Source organism: Dermacentor variabilis, chromosome 3 (genome assembly GCF_050947875.1).
Source record: "Dermacentor variabilis isolate Ectoservices chromosome 3, ASM5094787v1, whole genome shotgun sequence".
Classification (NCBI taxonomy): domain Eukaryota; kingdom Metazoa; phylum Arthropoda; class Arachnida; order Ixodida; family Ixodidae; genus Dermacentor; species Dermacentor variabilis.
The window spans coordinates 132,863,008-132,888,569 of NC_134570.1; the positions used below are offsets into that span (position 1 = coordinate 132,863,008).

Below are 25,562 nucleotides of genomic sequence, written 5' to 3' on the forward strand. Positions count from 1 at the left end.
CGCATTCGAATGAGAATGTCAGGTAACTAAATGAATGCCTCGTGAGCACGGAGGCGTTCACCTTCGTCCTCTTTAGCGTATGCCAAAGTGACTGCGAACTTTGTGGTGCAGTTGAATAGACGCCTAGCTAACGCACGAGTCCATAAAAGAAGTTAGCCTTTATTCCTTACGCACATCGGATGGCGAATGAAGTGACGAAAATCGCTAATAAATATTAGGTACTGGTTGTCTTTTCTGCGAGAAATCAATTAAGTAAGACCTGTAACCTGGTCCGTAAACCTCGGCAGGCGTCAACATGCTCGTGTCAGATCAAGCACGCGCGTAAGTTCGCCCCGTGTTGAGTAATGGTGGTAAACGCAATACCGATATCATGCCGCAAAGTGTAGTACCCACAGATTCGATGCTTCTTAAATGCTCCTCTTTGAGAGCGCCACACCGCTGTCCGTAATTCAGCAACCTGAAATCTTAAGGAACATTGCAGGCGATGCCAATGTGAGCTCCTGTTTTACCAAACCACCATGCTGTTCAAAGATGGAAATCAAGCAAGACGAGAAATAGTCGAGTCATGTCACATGCACATAGACTCCACCTCGTGTGTTAGGCAAAGGTCTATTTCATCATCATCATCATCATCAGCCTGGTTATGCCCACTGCAGGGCAAAGGCCTCTCCCATACTCCTCCAACTACCCCGGCCATGTGCTAATTGTGGCCATGTTGTCCCTGCAAACTTCTTAATTTAATCCACCCACCTAACTTTCTGCCGCCCTCTGCTACGCTTTCCTACCCTTGGAATCCATTCCGTAACTCTTAATGACCATCGGTTATCTTCCCTCCTCATTACGTGTCCTGCCCATGTCCATTTCTTTTTCTTGATTTCAACTAAGATATCATTAACTCGCGTTTGTTCCCTCACCCAATCTGCTCTTTTCTTATCCCTTAACGTAACACCTATCATTCTTCTTTCCATAGCTCGTTGCGTCGTCCTCAATTTGAGTAGAACCCTTTTCGTAAGCCTCCAGGTTTCTGCCCCGTAGGTGAGTACTGGTAAGACACAGCTATCATACACTTTTCTCTTCAGGGATAATGGCAACCTGCTGTTCATGATCTGAGAATGCCTGCCAAACACACCCCATCCCATTCTTATTCTTCTGATTATTTCAGTCTCATGATCCGGATCCGCATTCACTACCTGTCCTAAGTAGATGTATTCCCTTGCCACTTCCAATGCCTCACTACCTATTGAAAACTGCTGTTCCCTTCCGAGACTGTTAAACATTACTTTAGTTTTCTGCAGATTAATTTTTAGACCCACCCTTCGGCTTTGCCTCTCTAGGTCAGTGAGCATGCATTGCAGTTGGTCCCCTGAGTTACTGAGCAAGGCAATATCATCAGCGAATCGCAAGTTACTAAGATATTCTCCATTAACTCTTATCCCCGATTATTCCCAATCCAGGTCTCTGAATACCTCCTGTAAACACGCTGTGAATAGCATCGGAGATATCGTATCTCCCTGCCTGACGCCTTTCTTTATTGGGATTTTGTTGCTTTCGTTATGGAGGACTACGGTGGCTGTGGAGCCGCTATAGATATCTTTCAGTATTTTTACATATGGCTCGTCTACACCCTGATTCCGCAATGCCTCCATGACTGCTGAGGTTTCGACTGAATCAAACGCTTTCTCGTAATCAATGAAAGCTATATATAAAGGTTGGTTATATTCCGAAAATTTTTCTATCACCTGATTGATAGTGTGAATATGGTCTATTGTTGAGTAGCCTTTACGGAATCCTGCCTGGTCCTTTGGTTGACGGAAGTCTAAGGTGTTCCTGATTCTATTTGCAATTACCTTAGTAAATACTTTGTAGGCAACGGACAGTAAACTGATCGGTCTATAATTTTTCAGGTCTTTGGCGTCCCCTTTCTTATGGATTAGGATTATGTTAGCGTTTTTCCAAGATTCCGGTACGCTCGAAGTCATGAGGCATTTCGTATACAGGGTGGCCAGTTTCTCTAGAACTATCTGCCCACCATCCTTCAACAAATCTGCTGTTACCTGATCCTCCCCAGCTGCCTTCACCCTTTGCATAGCTCCCAAGGCTTTCTTTACTTCTTCCGGTGTTACCTGTGGGATTTCAAATTTCTCTAGACTATTCTCTCTTTCATTATCGTCGTGGGTGCCACTGGTACTGTATAAATCTCTATAGAAGTCCTCAGCCACTTGAACTATCTCATCCATATTAGTAATGATATTGCCTGCTTTGTCGCTTAACGCATACATTTGATTCTTGCCAATTCCTAGTTTCTTCTTCACTACTTTTAGGCTTCCTCCGTTCCTGAGAGCATGTTCAATTCTATCCATATTATACTTCCTTATGTCAGCTGTCTTACGCTTGTTGATTAACTTCGAAAGTTCTGCCAGTTCTATTGTAGCTGTAGGGTTAGAGGCTTTCATACACTGGCGTTTCTTCATCAGATCTTTCGTCTCCTGTGATAGCTTACTGGTATCCTGTCTAACGGAGTTACCATCGACTTCTATGGTACACTCCTTAATGATGCCCACAAGATTGTCGTTCATTGCTTCAACACTAAGGTCCTCTTCCTGAGTCAAAGCCGAATACCTGTTCTGTAGCTTGATCTGGAATTCCTGTATTTTCCCTCTTACTGCTAACTCATTGATCGGCTTCTTATGTACCAGTTTCTTCCGTTCCCTCCTCAGGTCTAGGCTAATTCGAGTTCTTACCATCCTATGGTCACTGCAGCGCACCTTGCTGAGCACGTCCACATCTTGTATGATGCCTGGGTTAGCGCAGAGTATGAGGTCTATTTCATTTCTAGGCTCGTCGTTCGGGCTCCTCCACGTCCACTTTCGGCTTGCGGAAGAAGGTATTCATTATCCGCATATTATTCTGTTCCGCAAACTCTACTAGTAACTCTCCCCTGCTATTCCTAGTGCCTATGCCATATTCCCCCGCTGCCTTGTCTCCAGCCTGCTTCTTGCCTACCTGGGCATTGAAGTGGCCCATCAGTAGACTGTATTTTGTGTTGACTTTACCCATCGCTGATTCCACGTCTTCATAGAAGCTTTCGACTTCCTGGCCATCATGACTGGATGTAGGGGCGTAGACCTGTACAACCTTCATTTTGTACCTCTTATTAAGTTTTACCACAAGACCTGCCACCCTCTCGTTAATGCTATAGAATTCCTGTATGTTAACAGCTATGTTCTTATTAATCAGGAATTCGACTCCTAGTTCTCGTCTCTCCGCTAAGCCCCGGTAGGACAGGACGTGCCCACTTTTTAGCACTGTATATGCTTCTTTTGGCCTCCTAACTTCACTGAGCCCTATTATATCCCATTTACTGCCCTCTAATTCCTCCAATAGCACTACTAGACTCGCCTCACTAGATAACGTTCTAGCGTTAAACGTTGCCAGGTTCATATTCCAATGGCGGCCTGTCCGGAGCCAGGGATTCTTAGCACCCTCTGCAGCGTCGCAGGTCTGACCGCCGCCGTGGTCAGTTGCTTCGCAGCTGCTGGGGACTGAGGGCCGGGGTTTGATTGTCGTGTTCATATAGGATGTTGTGGCCAAGTACTGCACCAGGGTGGCCAATCCTGCTTTGGTGAGGGAGTGCGTTACCGGTTCTGGTCACCGGAATCAGGCCACACTCCAGGCCTGTTTATGCAATTTTATCAACACGCGGATATTTTTTTAATCCAGTGGAAAATTGCGCGGCACCGGGATTCGAACCACGGACCTCTTGCACGCGAGGCGGGTGTTCTACCTCTACGCCACCGCTGCATCTCTATTTCAGGTCTATTTCAGTGCATCAAAAAGAAACAGAATTTTGTAATCGAATGATTTCGCAGCAGCCTTGCATATGTGGTGCGCAACACGTGACCTAAGTGTTTATATTCATTTATCAGGGAACAACGTTTCAATTGTCAGTCAACGCTCGCGCCCTCTGTCAATTGTCCCGGTCTGCGTCGCTCTGCATATATGGGTAAATGTATTACTAGACTTCATTTTCTAAGCGCGCGTTTAAGACCAGGGCGATTACGTGCCGGCACGGCAACACGGTACGACGATGCGACCCGCATGACCGACACGCCTACGGTTTACACTGTCTCAGGGATCGCCCAACTTTTCATGAAACCGTATCATGAATCTATCCACTTTGACGTTACACTGTCTCCAGGACTGGTACACCTTGCTCGGCGAGAAACAGACCAAGCACACGCGCCAAAACCTCGGAAAATAGGGCCTAGAAAGTTAGGCAATATTAGAAGACTTTCGCAGTTGAAGGTGCACGCGTTTGAACAGCACGTGACATGTCCCGTTGCGTGATGCGACTGCAGTGCACTGAAAAGTGCCGCGACAGCGCATTGATCTTTGTGTGCTTCCTGGTGTGCTCATCGCGACCATGAACCGCCGCGGGGGAAGCATATTACTGGCGTATATATCACGCAGCGAGTTAACACGGCGCTGCCCTGTCACATCTTAAAGGGACACTAATGTAGGCACCTAACGTAAAACTGCTTGCTTATTATTCATTAATTAGGCCGAAACTTAAATATGCATGTGTTGTTTTGGACCCATTTAGCAAACAAAATTATAAATGTCTCGAAAGGGTACAGAAAAAAGCCGTGCGATTCATATATTCAAAATTCTCTCGATATGATTCCCCTTCACAAATAATGCGCGATAATGGCATCCAAGTCCTTGAGCAGCGAAGGCAACACTTAAGAATTCGACTTCTTTCCATGCTTTTTAATGGACACTTATCAATTAATCTCGCATCGTATCTGTCTAGTACAACGTCTAGGCTTACTCAACACCATCATCCGAATTCACTGACACCTTATTTTGCGCGGACAAATGTATTCAAGTATTTTTTTTCCGAACTATAACAGACTCTAATAACTCGTTGTTGCCTGTTTCAATTGATTGATTCATTGTACTGCTGTTGTGTCTTACCACCCTATATATTTGAATAATGTATTGTATTATTGTTGCGTTCAACCACCCTGCTTGGACCTGATCTAGGTCTGCAGTATGAAATAAAGGTGAATACTATGTCGACGTAGACTGTTTAAATACCACACCAGAAACCTCGCAACGCTTGCTTCGCGCCAAGAATAGGCTTAGTTTTCGAGAAAATGGCACCTGAAGGGTCCGAATGCCTTTTTTTCGAAATTCAAACCTACTGCCGCCCAACCGGAGGAGGGGCCACGCTGCATACGCCATCAGCGCCCTTTGCTGCCGTCGGTGAGTAAAACGGCGCCCGACTGACGGCAGCACCGAGCCAAGATAGAGCGGTGGATTTGCCGCTGCAGCTGCTTTTTGGTCAGACGGAGTCAGTCACTTCAGCCCATTGCGTTCAACGTCTTTGGTGACAAATACCTACCTTTTCCAATTGGCATACGTTGTCATCGAGGTGAAGCCCTATTGCTAAGAAGACTTGCTAAGAAGGCTAAGAACACTAGGTTCAGCACTTCAGTCACGTGCGAAGATATGCACAGAGCACGTGAAAATTGTCAAGTGGTTGATGTCCATTCGGCACGTGCATGTGGCGCTGTATAAGATAGCCCCTTCACTCTTACATATCTACGTTTGCCGGCGAATTTTAGCGAACACTACAAGCATACACAAAAACATCTTGATGCGCAACTATGAAAAACAAGGAATTTTTCGTTCAAGTACTGGCGAGAGCCCTAAAGAATGTCTGGTAGTATCTTAAGGCTACTAAGTCCTTAAAGATTTCGTAGCCAACTTGGTAAAGTAGAGCGGGTAGATGCTGTGGCAGTAGTCTTCTCAGCATTATTATCATATCAACGTAAATTTCTCCGAAATTCGGTAACTAGTGTGAAAATTCGAGCATAAGCTAAAACATTACATCACGAGATTCTCACGGGTGTTAAGGGGTATACTCGCAGCTCACGCTTTTCTGGGTCGGCGCCTACGGAGATTTTGACTTGATGCAAAACAAGTGAAACATTGTCTAAAAGTTAGTTATTTTCGTGATCATGGAAGCCAAGTTAGCTATGCTTACGAACACAAGACGCTATGAAAGGCCCTGACACACACAACCTGACGTTCATCAGTCCACTTGTCTAATTGTCTTTCATAGAGCCTTTTATAGTAGACGATCTCTTAGGGTCAGTTTTCTGAGAGTGTGCTCTCCTTTTACGAACGACAGGTGCCTCAGCGGGCATTGGCGAATGCACCGCTAAGCACTTTGCCTCCCTTGGATGCTGGCTGTCCCTGACTGGGCGGAACACAGCGAATCTAGCGAGAGTGGCTGAGGCTTGCTGCGCACAGGGACTTCCCCGAGACAAGGCAAGTAGTCGGTTTTGCAGAGCTGAAAGATTATTTCCGCAGGTCACGAAACCGGGACGAAAATGCTGCGCGAAACCCAGCGATATCAACCGCGATTTTGTTTGATCTTTGTGTGACTGTGAATTGTGATAGTGGGCTTTAAACCAGCAAATGGGAACTGATCGATAATTAAAGAGCGATCACCAGCGTTAATTGTTGGATTATTTCACCCATTTTTCGCATGTCGCCTGCGCCGACGACAGTTTTCAATCATGAAAGCAGGAAAATACTAGTTAAGATTCTACGGTTGCCGCTTGGGCTAGTTGGTTCATGGCGCGGAAGTAGAGGGACAGCGTAAAATTCCCTGAGCACAAAACGAAGAAAGGACGAACACGACGCTCAGTAGTATGCAACTGATGTTTATTTTTGACGTGTGGGCATATATATACCCTGACAGTAAAAAATTGTAAGGAAATAAGACTAACATAACATGATGCAGTTATCGCTATCTCTCGTCAAATTACATCATCGGCTTGCGTGACTAGCACTTGTTGAGTTATTTGTGAGTCAAAAAATCGAGTTCTTTTTGGGAGATGGTAAGAGAAGACATACTAACACAACATTCTTTTAGGCGTACTGTTTCCATGGCTTCAATTATTTCTCTAGTTATTTCTCCTTTTTTTATTTATATGATATAAAGAGATGGTTGACGCCCAATTTAGGGCGCCGTCTACTCCTTTTCTCTTGAATGGTTCCATCATACAACATACAGGTTTCAAGATTACATATGAAATAATCTTTTCACAGAAACACCAGGACTTATCACGCGACGTTTTCACAGAAAGACTATGACGTAATAAACACATTGTACATACAATATACAAGGTAAATGTCTTTATAGTTATGTAGATAAAAGTCTCAAAAATACGAACGATACTGTCACCTAATGACACAGTCTCTAGTCAGCGGGTGGTACATTCATCGTGTAAATGCATTTACACGTATAGCCACAACAAAACAGTCAACATAACATAATTCACAAATACATGCATATATACAGCGACAATGAAATGAAAATGACAATAAAAGCGTTAATAACGTCCAACAATGCCGCTGTCTCCAAGAAAAGTCTTTAGTGCTCTTAAAGTGCTCTTCTGCAAAGACGTCGTCGGCCATGGACCCAAAAGTTTCTTTAAACCGAAAGGTCTGCGGTCTAATTTAATTAGGGTTGATTTAGGTCGGCATCTTGGTGTGTCGTGACGTGGGCAGTCTAGAAGGAGGTGATATATATCTTCGCCAACAAATCCACAATCACATTCGGGTGCTTCCGCACGACCAATTCTGTGTAAAATATGCTTTGTGTAGGTTAAACGATGAATAAGGGTTTCTATAGTTCTGTCTAATGATAATGAAAATTTGATTTCAATGAACGAATCAATGTGGTATAAGTCCGAGTTCTTGGAATTCTGGTCAAACCAAGTGTTTCTACACATTTTGAAAGACGTTGTCCTTAAAATGCAAGGTAACTCACTCTTTGATATTGGAAGCGGAACCATATCATCTTTGAGGGGTGCTTGTGCTGCTTCATCGGCTGCTGTGTTGCCAGGAATGTTACAACGCCCTGGTATCCACTGAAATGCTATTGCATGTTTCGCTGCGCTTGTCTTTGTGAGGTTTTTAAGTGCCTCATGTATTGTACTATCACTGAATGTTTTCCCTTTTGTGCCGCAGAGTGGATTTTTGGAAGTGTAAGAAGCCATGGAGGATATTCGACGTTCGAGTTCCAAAATTATTTCTTGGCAATATGTAAAGATTTCCTCGAATTTCTATATGAACAGAACTTTTATCTCGTTTCATTATGTCTAGAGCCAATGTGTGACTTTTATGCTGTTTGAAGACCAAAATAGTGTCGGCATGTTTCTGTAGTTCCAATAACTCGAAATGGTGATTGGCGAGCCTCAGCTATTACAAGAGAGCTAGAAGTCGCTCGTGGAATTCCTAGACATATGCGTCGTCCTCTAGCTAAAAGTCTTTGAAGTCGCTCTTCTGACGTATGGGAAAGTGCGTGTAAGATGGGCGCGGAATAAGCAATTTTTTTCGTATTAATGCACTGTTAACAGTCAGCATGGACAATTCTGATCCGCCCCATGATGTGCCTGCGTGTCTGCGAAGTACAGTCAGTATGGCATTGACCTCGTTTTCGAGTTTTTTTATGTGGGGTGTCCAGGATAGCTGCCTATCAAGTATTATGCCAAGAAATCGATGCTGTGTGACAATCATTAGAGGGTGTCCTTCCAGATTAAGGGTGAAATTTTTGAACTGCCTCCGAATGAAGGGCAATAAAGCTGTTTTTGCGCGTGATAGAACCATTCCTCTCTGTCTCAAAAATTGAATAATAATATTTACGCCGTCTTGCAATGCCATCTGAATCTGTTGTGCATTAGACCCAGATGTCCAAATACACACATCATCTGCATACAATGAAAACTTTAACTATGATGGCAGTCTTCTTGTTAAATCAGCCATGACGCAGTTAAGAAGAAAGGGGCTGAGTACGCTTCCCTGTGGTACTCCCTGTTTGACAATATTTCAGCACTCCTTCCTTCACCCGTCTGAACAAATATTTTGCGACCCGATAAAAATTCAAAAACCCATCGCAAGGACCTGCCAGACAGTCCAAGTTCATACATACTTAGCAGAACGTGAGCTTGACTAACAGTGTCAAATGGCCTCTTGATGTCTAGCAATACTGCTATCGTCATGTTTCCACGTGCACGCTCGTGTTACACACAGGTTACTATATCTAATATTGCATCCATTGTGCATCTGTTTCCTAAAACCCACTAAATAGTTGGACAACACATCCGTTTCATTATACCACCATTGAAGTCGCGCGTGAATCATTTTCTCCCTTACTTTGTATAAACAACTTGTCAAGCCAACTGGGCGGAAGGATTCAAGGCACAAGGACGTCTTACCCGGTTTTAAAATTGGTATGATTCGAGCGACTTTCCAAGAGTCGGACACAGTTTCTTATATCCATAAATTATTATAGATATCTAAGAGAGCATTTGTACCTGTCGGTCCGCGGTTTCTTAGCATATTGTACGTAATGCTGTCCGGCCCAGTAGTAGACTTTTGGCGAAATGATGCGATTGCACATTGAAACTCGCTTAATGGAAAGTATGATCTAATTGAGGATGTTGGGCCCAGTAGCAAGCAGTAATTTTCTGCTTAGCTAACACCACTGAAATATCAAATTCTGCACATGGCGATGAAAAAGCAGGTTTGGAAATAAGCTCACAAAATTCATCTGCGAATATTATATCGCACGTGTCCCGAGCTACAGCGAGAGTACGAGATGGGAGGCTCTGTGTTACATGTCCGCTTAAAGAACGAATTAATCGAAAAATTCGCGAGACAGACGTGTGAGGAGACATCGTGCCGCAGAAATCGCGCCAGCGCCGTTTGCGATTACAAAGTAATGCGTCTGCGCATTACTTTGTGTATTTTCTGAGCGTTTCTCTATGCTTCTAAATTTACGCTGCGTCGGTACGCTCTTTCGGATCGGCGTCTGATGGCTCTTACGTGTTCATACTCTCCGTCAACTGCAGCATAATCTTTTGGAATTGAGACCTTCTTTGTGCATACGTTCATGTTATCCTGCAAAGGTTCTGCAAATCCTTCCACTGTTGCATGCTGATTAATTTTATCCGTTAGGTGGTACCAGAAATCTTGCCAGTTGGTTAGTCTGCTGTAACGCATGATATCATAGTGCATGCTTGGGTGAATTATAGGGATGGGAAAATGATCACTTCCGCTTGCTTTTCCTTGCTCGTTTCTTGCTTTAATGTTTGTTCTTGAAAATATGGGAATGTAACCACCGTCTCTTCACTGGATACCTACGTAGCCGCTAATCGTTTTATGCACGTTGTAGTTACGCTCTTTTAATTTCTCCTGTATGCATCTACCTGTGCGTCTTAGGTAATTTTTTTCCACACGACAGCGGGAGCGAATAGACAACGCTCTCAGCACAGTTAAAAAAAACGGTTTTCGTGCCCTATGCCGCTGGACGCTGGCTATCTTGCTGTTTTGTTTACTGTTGAACATATTGCGGAAAGTGATTTAAGAGCCAAAAAATACATGTACATTGGGGTGTTTTCCGGTCTTTTTCAAATTATGCGCTAATAGTGCATGTAGGGTACCGCGGATGTTTTTTTTTTTCTTTTCTGTTAGGCTCTAATGCTGCTTGGCTGCCCTGTGGTGTCATTTTTCACTGTTTTAGGACAGATTCCACGACGGATATTCTGATAGCGGGGTTTCTGAAGCCACTATAGTAAGGACCACCATAGCGCCCCTTATTCTTATTACGCAACTCTGGGGGCGGAGGAGTGGGGTGTGGTGGAGCTTCATAAGTCACTCTAGATAACTCTATGTAAAACCACCTATTTCTGGCTATAAGTTGCAAAAATTTTGAAAAAGACAACTCCACTTGTTGAAACGTTGGCGCCCACCTTTAGCTTGTTCTTCTTTTGCCGATTGTCCAATATCTATAAAACAATATACCACACACACTAAAGGCAAAATCGACAGGATTTAAAAGATGAACAGTGGTCATAAGAGGTCTATGGCTTGACGGAACGTTTCGACAATGGTGCTTATGAGGCAGTTCCCCTTGTTGAAACGTTAGTTCGAACCTGAAACACGTCTCATGCATGATCAGATCTGATCACATTAAACATCACCATGTTAATAAAATGCTAGCGCTTTGGTGGCCCTGATTGTTCTTTCTGTAGATCGATCTGGTCCTTTCTGGTATTCGTCGGAGTCGCACAATGAGCGGGTGCTATGCTGTTGAACTCCCCTATACTGACACCGTGCGTATCAAGTTGAAAAAACGCAACAGATGCTTATGTGGTAGCAACAGAAATTTGTGCAGTAAGTACACTGACTTGTGTAGCTGCTACACATTATTTTTTGTTACAATACAACCTTGTGTAGTAATGACAGAACGTTACTACGCGGCATCACCACATTCCGTAGAAACTTTACAATATTACGCAATACTTAATAGCCTGATTACCTAATAAATGTTTGTAGCAAACAAACAACATTGCTACACGACAACATAACCTGCTCTAGTATAGACACAACAGTAGGACACCCAAACAAGCATCAACTGGTAACAATGCAAGAGAAGCATATAAATTTTTTTTTGATGTTGGAACAATGTGGCAGAGGATACAAAACGTAAGTAACGTTTAGATTTGCATTACTTAAACACTTTGTAATACAAATATTAATCTTATCATAATGATTTAAAGCTGTCATCGAATCCTTGTTGAAAAATGTTCATAAATGCGAATTATGTACTTATTAGCATCACGTGTCTACGTATACGTATATTGGGAATATCTATATTGCCTGCGCTTTCCTCAGTCCCTGATGCTACAAATATAGTGCATGCGATTAGTCGTGCGCATGCCGTTTACTTAGCTGCCATTGGACTCGTGTTGTTGGTGTAATCTTGTGTGGTTGTATTCCTGTGCTGCGCGTTACTGTGTTTCGAAAGCGAGGGAAACCACATAAATGACGGAATTCTGTTTAATCTGTCGCTGCGGTAAACACCTTCACCATTTTAGAACGCCGCACACTTGCCTGCGTGTGCTCGTTTGAAGTGTATAACCGACTATTCCATGAGTAGAGAGCGGGACGTGGGCAGGAACATCAGACGAGGGGCTGACTACTGTGCAGATGGCGGTATGCGTGTGGCGTCTATCGACGATAAGGTATACAGGAGGAAGGACACAGGAGCGATGGGTACAAGCTGAAAAACAACTCTGGAAGGAAAGATCGACAAGGAAGGGGCGGCGAACACGGAGCGCTCGACGGAAACTAAAAGAATAACATAGAAAGGCATACAAGGGGGAAGAAAATATGCAGAATGAAATGAAAAGAAAACGGGAAGCACCAGGGCCACGCATCTACTTTTCACCGAAGACAACACTACCCGCCGCGTTGAATATGTCTACGTGATCGTTTAAGTTTGAACAATGGAAAGAAAAACAATGTAGCTAATGTAGTCCAAATATGTGCATTTTTAGAACAATAATGACCAAAAATACTTGTGCATGCTTTGGCTACTTCTTCGCAAACTTGAGAATAATTTTGCAGTGCAGATGACCATACAGATGAGGCGGATGGACATGATTCTTAACCGTGTTGTTCGTTTATCTCGGGCCGTATCACCTACTCAGCTCCACGGGACAACGCGTTGCGAACTGAATGCTCTGTTTTGCTTGTGTGCGTTCGCCGTCATGTTCATCTTTATTTGTTCGTATTATAAAGCGCAGTGTTAGGTGACGAAATAATAAGGTGTGCTAAGCTTTAAGGAGAAAGGAAGTGTTTAGAAGCTATAAATGTTACGAATTGTTTCGTGCAAAGCGACGATGATGCCGAAGCTGAAGGAAATTAACATGTCGAGAAGGCATACGTCATTCATACAATCAGCCAGTGCTTTTTCTCTTTCTCTGTTTCTTAATTTTCTTTAGGGGGACAGGGGGGAGCTCTGCTTGATTTCTTCCGTAAATTTCTTGCAATCACGTAAACTTCAGAAATAGAAGAGAGGATGACGTTGTGGTCGGGGAAGAGCCATGCGTATGTATCTTGTGATGTTTGTTTGAGTACAAAATAAATCCTAATAAATGATTATGTTGGTCAACGGCTGTATAATACCGTAGAAGAAAAATGTTCGCTAGTTCCGCGTGAGGAACTAACATTCATTTTCCCACTATTTCCTACCAAGGAAATTAGGTTTATTATTATCTTGCGTGCCAGGGTGTGTAACTATGTTCAGAAAGAACACACATTCATAATGCACTTTCGCCTGACAAATATACCTATTATTTGGAAATATACTCTTATGGTCATTCCTTCTGGTTTCAGGCGCTGTCTCCGAAGAGTCACGCATCTATTGCACAATAAATCTGCACGTGCCGTAACCAAACTGCGAATGCAATACATCTTATATTATTTTTTATCAGACGCTCCAGACCACATTTTTTTTTTTGGTTTGCGGATGTTTGTTCTTTGGCACATTAAATATTTTCCGAGAATTAAAATTTTCATTGCTACTGCGGTGCAAAGCGCCTCGCAGCAGTGTCACAGAGACATACGAACCTTCCACGAAAACGCAACAGAGCTCAAAGGTACAGGAAACGAGGAGACGACACGACTACAAAGTGCTTCCACAGAACCCAAAGTGCTTATAAAACAAGGTTACACAACCTGACATCTGAACAATACAATAGGGAAACAATACAATAGGGAAACAATACAACAGGACTACTGGACGAAACTGGATGACATGACAATAAAACAATTTGATTGGAGAGCGCGAGCGCGCTGAATGACAGAACTACGCAACAGTACCACAGGACAATTGAACAGAACAACACAACTAACAAATGAGGGACACAACAGGGCAAAGATATGACACAGCGACTGAACCACACAGATCTTTGTTGTGTTCTTCAACTCGGTTCCGCTTTAGAATTTTGCTTCCTGATGCATTCCAGGTGCTGGTCGTACCCGGTGACGTAGCGGTGGAAAAGGATGTCGAAAATGTGGTGCGGAAGACGGCGAAGCACTTCGGCAAACTTGATATTCTCGTGAGTTTATTTATTTATTGCATAATACTGTAAGTCTTTTTCAGGATCTGAGAGGAGTGGAATGAACATGAGGTAGAACAATAGGTTTGGTGTTCCGGAACATGAATGAAAAGACAGACAGCTTACATAAATAATTGAATCATAAGTGTGCAGAGCTCTAGAATCATTCAATGCCTGACTAGTTTGTGGAATGACGGCTAAAAATGCTTGAAAGAATGTCATCTTTAGCAGTTAGAATCAGTATAAAACAAAAACTCAGAGCCCTTCCACTCTGTGAAGAAGGATGACTAGAGAAGCGGTGTATGTGGGCCCCTTAATGGCGAACAGCACCTCCGCATCGCGTCGGCCCGGCATTGCACTATCTTCGAGATCGGCCCACGTAAGGGGAGTGCTTAACGCCGGCTTCACCTCCACCGTGGGTCTGGACAGTATTGTAGTATCTTCGGCATCGGCCCACGTATGGCAGTGCTTAACGCCTGCTTGACCTCCGCCGCGGGTGGGGACGGTACTGCACAATCTTCGGGATCAGCCCACGTATGGGGAGTGCTTAACGCCTGTTTGACCTGTGCCGCGGGTCGGCCCGGCATTGCACAATCTTCCGGATCGGCCCACGCATGGGGAGTGCTTAAAGCCTGCGGGCTTTGCACTATCTTCGGGATCGGCTCACGTATGGGGACTGCTTAAAGCCTGCTTCACCTCCGCCGCAGGTCGGCCCGGCATTGCACTATCTTCGGGATCGGCCCACGTATGGGGAGTTTCTTGCTTTCAACAACGACGCAAAAATTTCCTTGGATGGTAGAGGTCTAGAGCTTCGCTGTAAAAAATACGAACAGCTAGTCGAAAGGCAAGGTTTGTTTCCCATTACTAACAATGGAGTGTACTTTTGATGAAGGCTGAAAACAGAAGCAAGAACTTATACAACCTAAGCAACGCTGTCGACGTATAGTATACTGCACTCTTCAAATTGCTCTTTATAGGCAAGCGTTCAACAGAGCAGAGAACGAAATAGCCCGAAGTATTATCCAACACCCCCTGCCCACTTTTCACTGTTGTTTTATAACATATTTTCTTGTATGACAATGTCGGCCATGAGTTCACAGTGAACATAAACGTATTTGTGAGACTGAAGACAACTAATCCTTCAGTTTCGCCAATAGTTCAGTGATAGCATGAATCGGAATTTGTGGTCTAGAGGTTCACGTGTACGGCTCTACGTAATGTGACACATATCCCTTAGTGGGCTACGCGGATGCGAGTTAGATACTAAGCCATTCCTTTTACGTCGCATTCGAGTGCCTTCGCAACAAAAGCAAAATTCGGGTGCCTGCATCAAAACGCAGCCGCAGTAAGGTACGTGAAACATTTCGTACGTGGTACAGATGGTGCATTGTCACTTGGGTGCAAAAATGACATAGCCGTAAGCATTAGGTATACCATATATACTCGTGTAATGGCCACTGGTGTGCTTTCTTTCCGAGATTTGCGGTGAAAATCGGCGTTGTGGCCATTACACGTGGAAAAAGACATTATTTTTTCGTAAATAATTTTGGTGGTATATTGAGCTTCATTTGCTTTGTTTATTCTTGGCTATTACCGTGGCATATTCTCTGCTGGCTGCAATTAATAGTGACGCCCCGCAGACCAGCGACGGCAGCGTCTCGGAGGCAGCCACTAAATTTCGGAGGCTGTGCTGTTGCCACCTGGAGGAGCCGACGGCTGCCTTGTTTTGTCACCGATTTAAGAAAAAAAGACTATTCGGAATTCTCGAACCACACAACAAATAACACTGCCAACGTTCTAAAGAATCAACGGTCGGGCTAATGTAGATATAACTTTAATATGCTTTGGGATGAATGGATGAATGCAAAACTTTAATGAAGGTCCTGAGGTACGCGACTCAGCGCGCTGCGGGCCGCTCCCACGTTGGGACAGTCAGGCCATGCCTGACGGCCGCGTCGTGGGCCCTCTGGACAGCTCATAGTTGCACCCCGGTATCGGGGCTCTTGATAGCGGAGAGCCACTCGTCCTCATTAATTTGTTCTGTGCCTCGTAACGAGGGGCAACGCCAGAGCATATGGTCTAGGCCAGCGATGTCATTGCAGTGTCTGCAAGAACTAGTGGAATGCGTGTCGGGATAAAGCTTGTGGAATAAAGCCGGGCTGGGATACGAGCCTGTTTGCAATAATCTGAGGTTCAATGCCTGCGTTCTATTTAACTTCTTGTGTGGAAGGGGAAAGTCTCTCCTGCCGAGATAAAAGTGCTGGGCAATTTCATTGTGTGTGGTCGGTTGATCTCCACCACTGCGGGCCGGCGTTGGAGTTCTGCGTGATCGTGGAAATCGAGACCTCGTGCCTTTGAGTGGGCCAGCTCGTTGAGGTTTGTGGGCCTCCCATGACGGATCCCATGTGAGCGGGGAAGCACGTGAGAATGTGGGTGGCGATGCTTTTGCCGTCGAGGATGCGACAGGCTTCCTTACACACAGCGCCGATGCTGAAGGCGCGGATGGCTGCCCTGGAGTCGCTGAAGATATTGGCATGTTTGCCGTCCAGGAGGGCCAAGGAAATGGCCACTTGCTCGGCCGCACGCGACGACGAGCTTCGTACCGAAGCGGCGTTAACGGTCAAACCCCTGTGATTGATCGACACTACAGTCAAATTGTTGCTGTTGCCATACTGCGCCGCGTCAACGAAGCAGCTGCCGCCAGGGAGTTCTGTCGCGCGGCGTACGAGCGCCACCGCCCTGGCCTTCCTTCTTTCTACGTTGCGCTGGGGATGCATATTGCGCGGGGCGGGCGATATCATGATGTTATCTTTCTGCTCTTTCGGGAGGCCCTGGTAGGCGTCTTCGACAGTGGCCGGGGGGACTCCCATCTCTGTTACGAGTCGTCTGCCTGCCCTGGCGCCGGAGAGCCTGAGAATCTGCGCCCTTTCCCGTGCTTCTGCAATTTCTTCCAGGGTATTATGAATACCCAACTGCAGGAGTCGGTCGGTGCGTGTGTAGTTTGGTAGTCCAAGCGCGCTCTTGATCCCCCTCCTTATCATGGCATTTAGCTTGTCTCGCTCCGCCCTTTTCCAGACGTACATGACCGCTACGTACGTGAAATCACATAACAAGAATGCGTGGACTAGCCTTATCAGATTCTCTTCGCTCAGGCCTCTCCTTCTGTTAGCTACCCGCCTGATTAGACTGATGACGCTATCCGTCTTCTTTGCTAGTTTGTGAATGGTGATGCTATTCGTGCTCGCCCCTTCGAGTGTCATTCCCAAGATTCGAATGGACGCGACTTTGGGAATGGGATCTCCGCACTTGGTGTAGAGATTAATGTCAATGTCAGTGGGGGGTTTCTAGTTCTCTGGCTTGCGGCCCTTTCTAGTTGGGCTGTAGAGAAGGAGCTCCGATTTGTTTGGGGAGCACCGGAGTCCCGTGTCGGTTAGAAAGCCCTCCGTAGTGTCGACAGCTTCCTGGAGAGCGGCTTCGACTTGTCCGTCACTGCCACCCTCGCACCAGACAGTGATGTCGTCCGCGTACATCGTGTGACCGATGCCCTGGACCTTGCCTTCGTATCGTGAGAGGTCGACCATTGCGATGTTAAAGAGGAGCGGCGAGATGACTGACCCCTGGGGGATGCCTCTTTTGCTCAGCTCCATTTTCTCCGATTCCAAATCTCCAGCCTTGAGGATGGCGCATCGTTTGCTCAAGAAAGACCTGGCGAAGGCATGGAAGGACGAGCCTAGGTCGAGTTTGGAGATGGCGTCGAGAACGAACTCGTGATGGATGTTATCAAAGGCCTTCTCCAGGTCCAAACCAAGGATGGCTCTCGTGTCCTGAGTGCAGCGTTCCTGGATTTAGATCTTGATAGGCTTCATGCTTGATAAGCTTCATATGCTTTGGGAGGATCTTTTTTTACAGAGTTCTCGGTCCGGCTTTTACACGAATGCGGCTATTACACCAGTATATAGGTACTTATTTCGGTATTAGAAAGCTTACATGCTTAACCTACGACATAGTTAGCAGGAGTCCTATAGATTAATCTTGCAATTTAGGTCGCTCCCTATCCTTAGTTCGACCACCGCGGTCGAAGGTCCAGGAGACGAATTGGCATCCCGCTGTCTTACGCAGCTTCCGCACCCTGCGTGTCGATCGCGGAGGCACCGTACACATTCAAGTGTGTATGGCGACTTACGCCTTTGTGAACGCCGAGCGAAATGGTAAATTGAGCACCAATTACGGTCGTGCGCGGCGCGACAATGGCGCCATCTGTGTATGTAACACATGTGTGATTGAGGAGTGGCTTCTTTCCTCTACACTAAGATTCCAAAGTATTGTGCGCGGACAGTACGGTTGCATTATATATATATATATATATAGAGAGAGAGAGACAGAGAGAGAGAGAGAGAGAAAGAGAGAGAGAGTAATAAAGGACTGTGATATAAGCCGTATCAGTATAACACGTTTTCGTTGAATGTGATATTAGCAAGCGACACTCTGTGACCGAATTTGAACACGTTTCACGTCTAAGAAATTGCGCTCTTTCATTTCCTCGATTTGAATAGAGAACCCGACCACTGTAATGAGGGTTCTTTACTAGTACACCACAGCGGTAGTTCCATTATTCTGCGACAAAAAAAAAACAATTCTGTTATGACCGTACGCTCCCGGAACATTAATTCACTTTAACGAGGCATAGTAAAGGTCATCGTCATCGTCAGCCTGGTTACGCCCACTGCAGGGCAAAGGCCTCTCCCATACTTCTCCAACAACCCCGGTCATGTACTAATTGTGGCCATGCCGTCCCTGCAAACTTCTTAATCTCATCCGCCCACCTAACTTTCTGCCGCCCCCTGCTACGCTTCCCTTCCCTTGGGATCCAGTCCGTAACCCTTAATGACCATCGGTTATCTTCCCTCCTCATTACATGTCCTGCCCATGCCCATTTCTTTTTCTTGATTTCAACTAAGATGTCATTAACTCGCGTTTGTTCCCTCACCCAATCAGCTCTTTTCTTATCCCTTAACGTTACACCTATCATTCTTCTTTCCATAGCTCGTTGTGTCGTCCTCAATTTGAGGAGAACCCTTTTCGTAAGCCTCCAGGTTTCGGCCCCGTAGGTGAGTACTGGTAAGACACAGCTATTATATACTTTTCTCTTGAGGGATAACGGCAACCTGCTGTTCATGATTTGGGAATGCCTGCCAAACGCACTCCAGCCCATTCTTATTCTTCTGATTATTTCCGTCTCATGATCCGGATCCGCCGTCACTACCTGCCCTAAGTAGATGTATTCCCTTACGACTTCCAGTGCCTCGCTGCCTATTGTAAATTGCTGTTTTCTCCCGAGACTGTTAAGCATTACTTTAGTTTTCTGCATATTAATTTTTAGACCCACTCGTCTGCTTTGCCTCTCCAGGTCAGTGAGCATGCATTGCAATTGGTCCCCTGAGTTGCTAAACAAGGCAATATCATCAGCGAATCGCAAGTTACTAAGGTATTCTCCATTAACTTTTATCCCCAATTCTTCCCAATCCAGGTCTCTGAATACCTCCTGTAAACACGCTGTGAATAGCATTGGAGATATCGTATCTCCCTGCCTGACGCCTTTCTTTATTGGGATTTTGTTGCTTGCTTTATGGAGCACTACGGTGGCTGTGGAGCCGCTATAGATATCTTCCAGTATTTTTACATATGGCTCATCTACACCCTGATTCCGTAATGCCTCCATGACTGCTGAGGTTTCGACTGAATCAAACGCTTTCTCGTAATCAATGAAAGCTATATATAACGGTTGCTTATATTCTGCACATTTCTCTATCACTTGATTGATAGTGTGAATATGGTCTATTGTTGAGTAGCCTTTACGGAATCCTGCCTGGTCCTTTGGTTGACAGAAGTCTAAGGTGTTCCTGATTCTATTTGCAATTACCTTAGTAAATACTTTGTAGGCAACAGACAGTAAGCTGATCGGTCTATAATTTTTCAAGTCTTTGGCGTCCCCTTTCTTATGGATTAGGATTATGTTAGCGTTATTCCAAGATTCCGGTACGCTCGAGGTCATGAGGCATTGCGTACACAGGGTGGCCAGTTTCTCTAGAACAATCTGTCCACCATCCTTCAACAAATCTGCTGTTACCTGATCCTCCCCAGCTGCCTTCCCCCTTTGCATATCTCCTAAGGCTTTCTTTACTTCTTCCGGCGTTACCTTCGGGATTTCCAATTCCTCTAGACTATTTTCTCTTCCATTATCATCGTGGGTGCCACTGGTACTGTATAAATCTCTATAGAACTCCTCAGCCACTTGAACTATCTCATCCATATTAGTAATGATATTGCCGGCTTTGTCTCTTAACGCATACATCTGATTCTTGCCAATTCCTAGTTTCTTCTTCACTGTTTTTAGGCTTCCTCCGTTCCTGAGAGCCTGTTCAATTCTATCCATATTATACTTCCTTATGTCAGCTGTCTTACGCTTGTTGATTAACTTCGAAAGTTCTGCCAGTCCTATTCTAGCTGTAGGGTTAGATGCCTTCATACATTGGCGTTTCTTGATCAGATCTTTCGTCTCCTGGGATAGTTTGCTGGTATCCTGCCTAACGGAGTTACCACCGACTTCCATTGCACACTCCTTAATGATGCCCACAAGATTGTCGTTCATTGCTTCAACACTAAGGTCCTCTTCCTGATTTAAAGCTGAATACCTGTTCTGTAGCTTGATCTGGAATTCCTCTATTTTCCCTCTTACCGCTAACTCATTGATCCGCTTCTTATGTACCAGTTTCTTCCGTTCCCTCCTCAGGTCTAGGCTAATTCGAGTTCTTACCATCCTGTGGTCACTGCAGCGCACCTTGCCGAGCACGTCCACATCTTGTATGATGCCAGGGTTAGCGCAGAGTATGAAGTCTATTTCATTTCTAGTCTCGCCGTTCGGGCTCCTCCACGTCCACTTTCGGCTGTCCCGCTTGCGGAAGAAGGTATTCATTATCCTCATATTATTCTGTTCCGCAAACTCTACTAATAACTCTCCCCTGCTGTTCCTAGTGCCTATGCCATATTCCCCCACTGCCTTGTCTCCAGCCTGCTTCTTGCCTACCTTGGCATTAAAGTCGCCCATTAGTATAGTATATTTAGTTTTCACTCTACCCACCGCCGATTCCACGTCTTCATAGAAGCTTTCGACTTCCTGGTCATCATGACTGGATGTAGGGGCGTAGACCTGTACAATCTTCATTTTGTACCTCTTATTAAGTTTTACAACAAGACCTGCCACCCTCTCGTTAATGCTATAGAATTCCTGTATGTTACCAGCTATATTCTTATTAACCAGGAATCCGACTCCTAGTTCTCTTCTATCCGCTAAGCCCCGGTAGCACAGGACGTGCCCGCTATTTAGCACTGTATATGCTTCTTTTGGCCTCCTAACTTCACTGAGCCCTATTATATCCCATTTACTGCCCTCTAATTAGTAAAGGTAATTAGTAAAGGTAGCGTAAGAAAACTATCCGCGTGATTAAGATGATGATGGTTTATTGGTGTCGCTTCTGTAATGGGGCGGTGACAAATAGTCTCCTAGCCTGCATGAGGTAACAGCTCTGGCCTATCTCTGATGCCGGCTACTCGAATGCATGTAAAACGCAAGATTGCTTTTATGAGAAAACCGCTCAACGGATTTTATTCAAATTTCTTTTATTTAGGAGAGGAAGTTAGATCACAACCTCTCGCCACCTTGGGTCGCCGAGTACGTGCCACGCACCTTGCGGCAAGCGGTGGAGCAATTCTCAGCCTTCAGAGGCACCGGCGTGCCGCCCTTGTCTCAGAGGCCACGCTTGGACTTCGCGGCAGTGCCGCTGGACGGCAAAGCGTGTCCAGAAGGCAACGCGAAGCGCGAAAGAGGCATCCCGCTGCAGCAAATGCCTCATACATAACTCGTCGCTATACTGATCCAATGTTAGCGCATTACCGTCGACAGACCTCGTGACATAAGTTCCTTGACAATTTTTTTTGTCAGTCAAGTGCGGCGCGTACATACATACCCAATTACTTAATATGGCGTCAAAGGGGCTCATTGAAGAGCGACACACACCAAGTGGCACATATCCACCACTCCAAGCTGGCATCACAAAAGGCCCACTGAACGTTGGCACATGCCCAGTACAAATGACGAAAGTTGGTCCTACGGTTAGTTTCAAACCCTGTTCCTTAAGCAGAGCAGTCAGAGGAGCTTACTGCCTATATACTGTGGGATGTCCGTGTGATTTACTGCAAAACGTGTCACAGCGCGCGGTTGCCTTTGAAGGTCGAAGCAGTCGATTGTCTTGCTTGTTGGAGTAGAACAACGCCGCGCACCAGGCTTGACCCTTTGAGAGAGGCCCGATACACACAAACACTTGTCTTTTTCAACCTCCAGCACACTAGACAGGCTATTTCTCTGTTGAAAACTCTGAGGCAGATCGCCGAGCAAACCGCATGTTTGCACGCCCGGCGCAATTATTTCCGCGCTTTCGTCGTTGAAATCCTTGATAGCGAGTAATGTAAGGTTACCTGCAGCACGGACCCTTTCGGCTTCGAAGAAACACCTCAGTTCCATGCCACATTCGAGAAACTTAGGCACAGTTGGGAGCGAAAGAGCCGCCGTGACCCTTGATATGGTTTCCATCTGATTATATGCATGGGCAATGTTGCGAGCGCAAATAATGGATTTTGAAGTTGCACATAAAATCCTTTTTTCTTCTTGATTGAAATAAACCCCAAACCAATCTTCTTCGGGCTTACCTGGGGTGCTTACTGAACTAAATGGTCGTCATTTTTGCGCGCTAAGCAATTCTCAGCTAGTAATAAGGCTTCAAGAACCGCGCGCTTCGGTTGGTCGACTACTTAGTGGCTGGACAACTCAGACCAGTGGTGGCGCATAGAGAGGGAACATTCCGTCTCCTACCGTAAGGGCTGTTCTAAGAGAAAGCTGCGCAGGCTATAATTAAGAAGTCTGACAGAAGTAAAGGGAAGACCATAAGGCGGACATAAACAAAAACACTACCGCGCACAAAGCACGGTAAGATCATAAAGGCTTTAAAGTACAGCGCATTGTCCTTTAAAAACTCATTTATTGTGTGTGCTATAGATACGCGGAACCAATTACCGAATGATGTTGCCCTGTAAAATGACGTTAAAATATTTGGCAGAGCTTTCTTGAGCGAAAAAAACCTATTGTACTTTATGTAACTTCTAAATATTGATATCAGAATTTATATACCCAAATGTACACTCTTGCTTACTTGTGTTCTGCTGAGTTGCGCTAATATGTTTATTATACGATGATATTTCTTTTGTATTAGTGCTCCAATTTATAACACCTGTATTTTTGCCCACACAGCAACGGTATGAATAAATAAATAAGAAAGCAGCCCTATTGCAAGAACTGAACCTTGATCGGCTGTGTGCGGCGGTGAAAAAAGAAAAAGGCAAGATGCTTTATGGCGAAGACACAAAGTCGATGCATGTTTTAATGCGAACGCATTATACGCCCCATTACGCGAAAATCCGCCGGTGTAGTCGGTGAGGTCGAGAGTTGGTAGCAAAAATGGGCTACGGCGCAAGGAGCAAGAAGACGAGAAAAATGCGCCGATTGGCATCAAATTCTTCAGATAGGTTCCTGTAAAAACGTTAAATTAGTTGCTTTGACAAGAAAATTCGGTAAAATTGATTCTGGGGTTGGAATCGAACCCGGGCCGCTTAATTGTGTGCGAGGGCAGCACGTTTCCCGACGCTAAGAATGCTTCATGGTTCGGGCTGACTAAATCTGTGCCTAGTGCGTGCATCATTGCACACGGCAGGTCGCAGCCATCTGGCTGACTAAAGGCGTGGCTTAGTGCGCAAATCAGTGGGCACGTGACGGCATAGTCAATGAAGAGGAGATGACGCTACGTAATGAGCGCGTTCACAGTGTTCTGAGGTCTACAATCGCTTTAATGCGTTCGCATCACAGCCTTGAATTAGGGACTTTTCGTGTAGTTTCCTGTTACCACGACATGGCGTATCGACCTTAAGGAAATCGAAAATAGCGCCATGACGTATGCCTTTACGCACAACTAAACACAACAAAAAATGTCGATTGTCGAATAAATTGCCCAATTGTCGAAAGATTGTCGCTTCACCTAGGCACTTGGGGACGAGCGTGCTTATGTATCAACGTTATCTCGAAGACTCCTCAATATTTGCTCAGCTGGCAATGAATCGACGATTGTGCTACAAAACTGGCCAGACAGCTCGTCGGCGTTCCGTGCAACATGTATGGCCGAGAGCATTGCTCCCGCAACGCTTCCGCTGAAGCTAACCTTCTTTTTTTGTGGACATTTTTATGGATTTTATTTTACAGGACTGTGGCCCCTGGCTTGCCTATAATCAGTTATGTTGTTTGGGCTTCATATAGAAAGGGCGTGATGCTTTGTAAGGAAGTTTTAGCTCTGTCTTATCCCCGATGCCAGCTGGTCAAATATATGTAGAACGAAAGATTGCTTTTATGACAAAACCGTTGAACAGATTCGAATCAAATTTATTTCATTTAAAAGAAAAAGGTTAATCACAGGGACCACAGAAAACAATGTTTTAATTTAAGCCGTAAAATGTTTTACAAGAATTGCCACAAATCGGTAAACGTAAAAAAAAAAAACGAATAGAAGTACGAAGTTAAGAAAACGTAATTCACTATAAAAACAAATATCGCATTTGTATCAATTGCATTTGTTGGAGCGTCTAAATTGGACAAACTTGATATATGAATGTATATGTGAATTTGTTACAATGTTTTATTCATAAGTTCGTGTTATGCAGGGTATATTTTTAAATTTTGGCGTTTTACGTGCAAAACCCACTTTGTGATTATGAGGCACCGCGTAGTGGAGGACTCCGGAAAATTCCACCACCTGGGGTTCTTTAACGCTCACCTAAATCTAAGTACACAGCTGTTTTCGCATTACGACCCCAGCGGAATGCGGAAGCCGTGGCCGGGATTCGATCCCGCGACCTCGTGCTCAGCAGCCCGATACCGTAGCTACTGAGCAACCACGGCAGTTCGTTATGCAGGGTGTTTCAGCGAACAATTTCAAAATTTTTGACAAATTGCCTGTGGGAGCTAGCACACTTTCAGTCCATGAACTGGTCTACTCAAAGAGGCACAAATTACTTGCATAAGAAAATGAAATGCATAATTCAATTCAATTCAAGTCTATTTGCATCTATACATGTGCAGATGACAGGAGTACAAACAAAAAACCATATGAATTCAGCTTGACGGGGTGTGTACGCCCTAGGGAAATGGCACTGTGCACAATAAAGACAACACAAACATACAATGATTGATAAACGAGAAAAAAAAAACGTTAACATTAGTGAGCATTGTATAACAGAAATGCATACAGGTAAAAAAATCAACAATAGAATGCTCAAAGAAATTATATTACAGAAAGCGAATAGTATAAAACGATACAAATAATACAGCCTTGAAATTAACATCTATAAATAATAAGTTATTTACAAGCAGAGAAAGTTGGTTAAGCATTCATGGCGTCAGTGTATACCAGAGCAAAA

The 25,562-nt window shown here is 44.8% G+C and overlaps 1 protein-coding gene across 1 annotated transcript in view; it reads left to right on the top strand.

The window, feature by feature from the left end:
* Nucleotides 1–11,547: 11,547 nt before the first annotated feature.
* Nucleotides 11,548–25,562, top strand: part of LOC142574766 (meso-2,3-butanediol dehydrogenase-like) — a 36,184-nt gene continuing 22,169 nt past the window's right edge. The window contains exons 1-2 of the mRNA XM_075683784.1: nt 11,548–11,568; nt 13,896–13,988. Coding sequence (XP_075539899.1) covers nt 11,548–11,568; nt 13,896–13,988 — 114 coding nt within the window. The remainder of the gene's footprint in view (nt 11,569–13,895; nt 13,989–25,562) is intronic.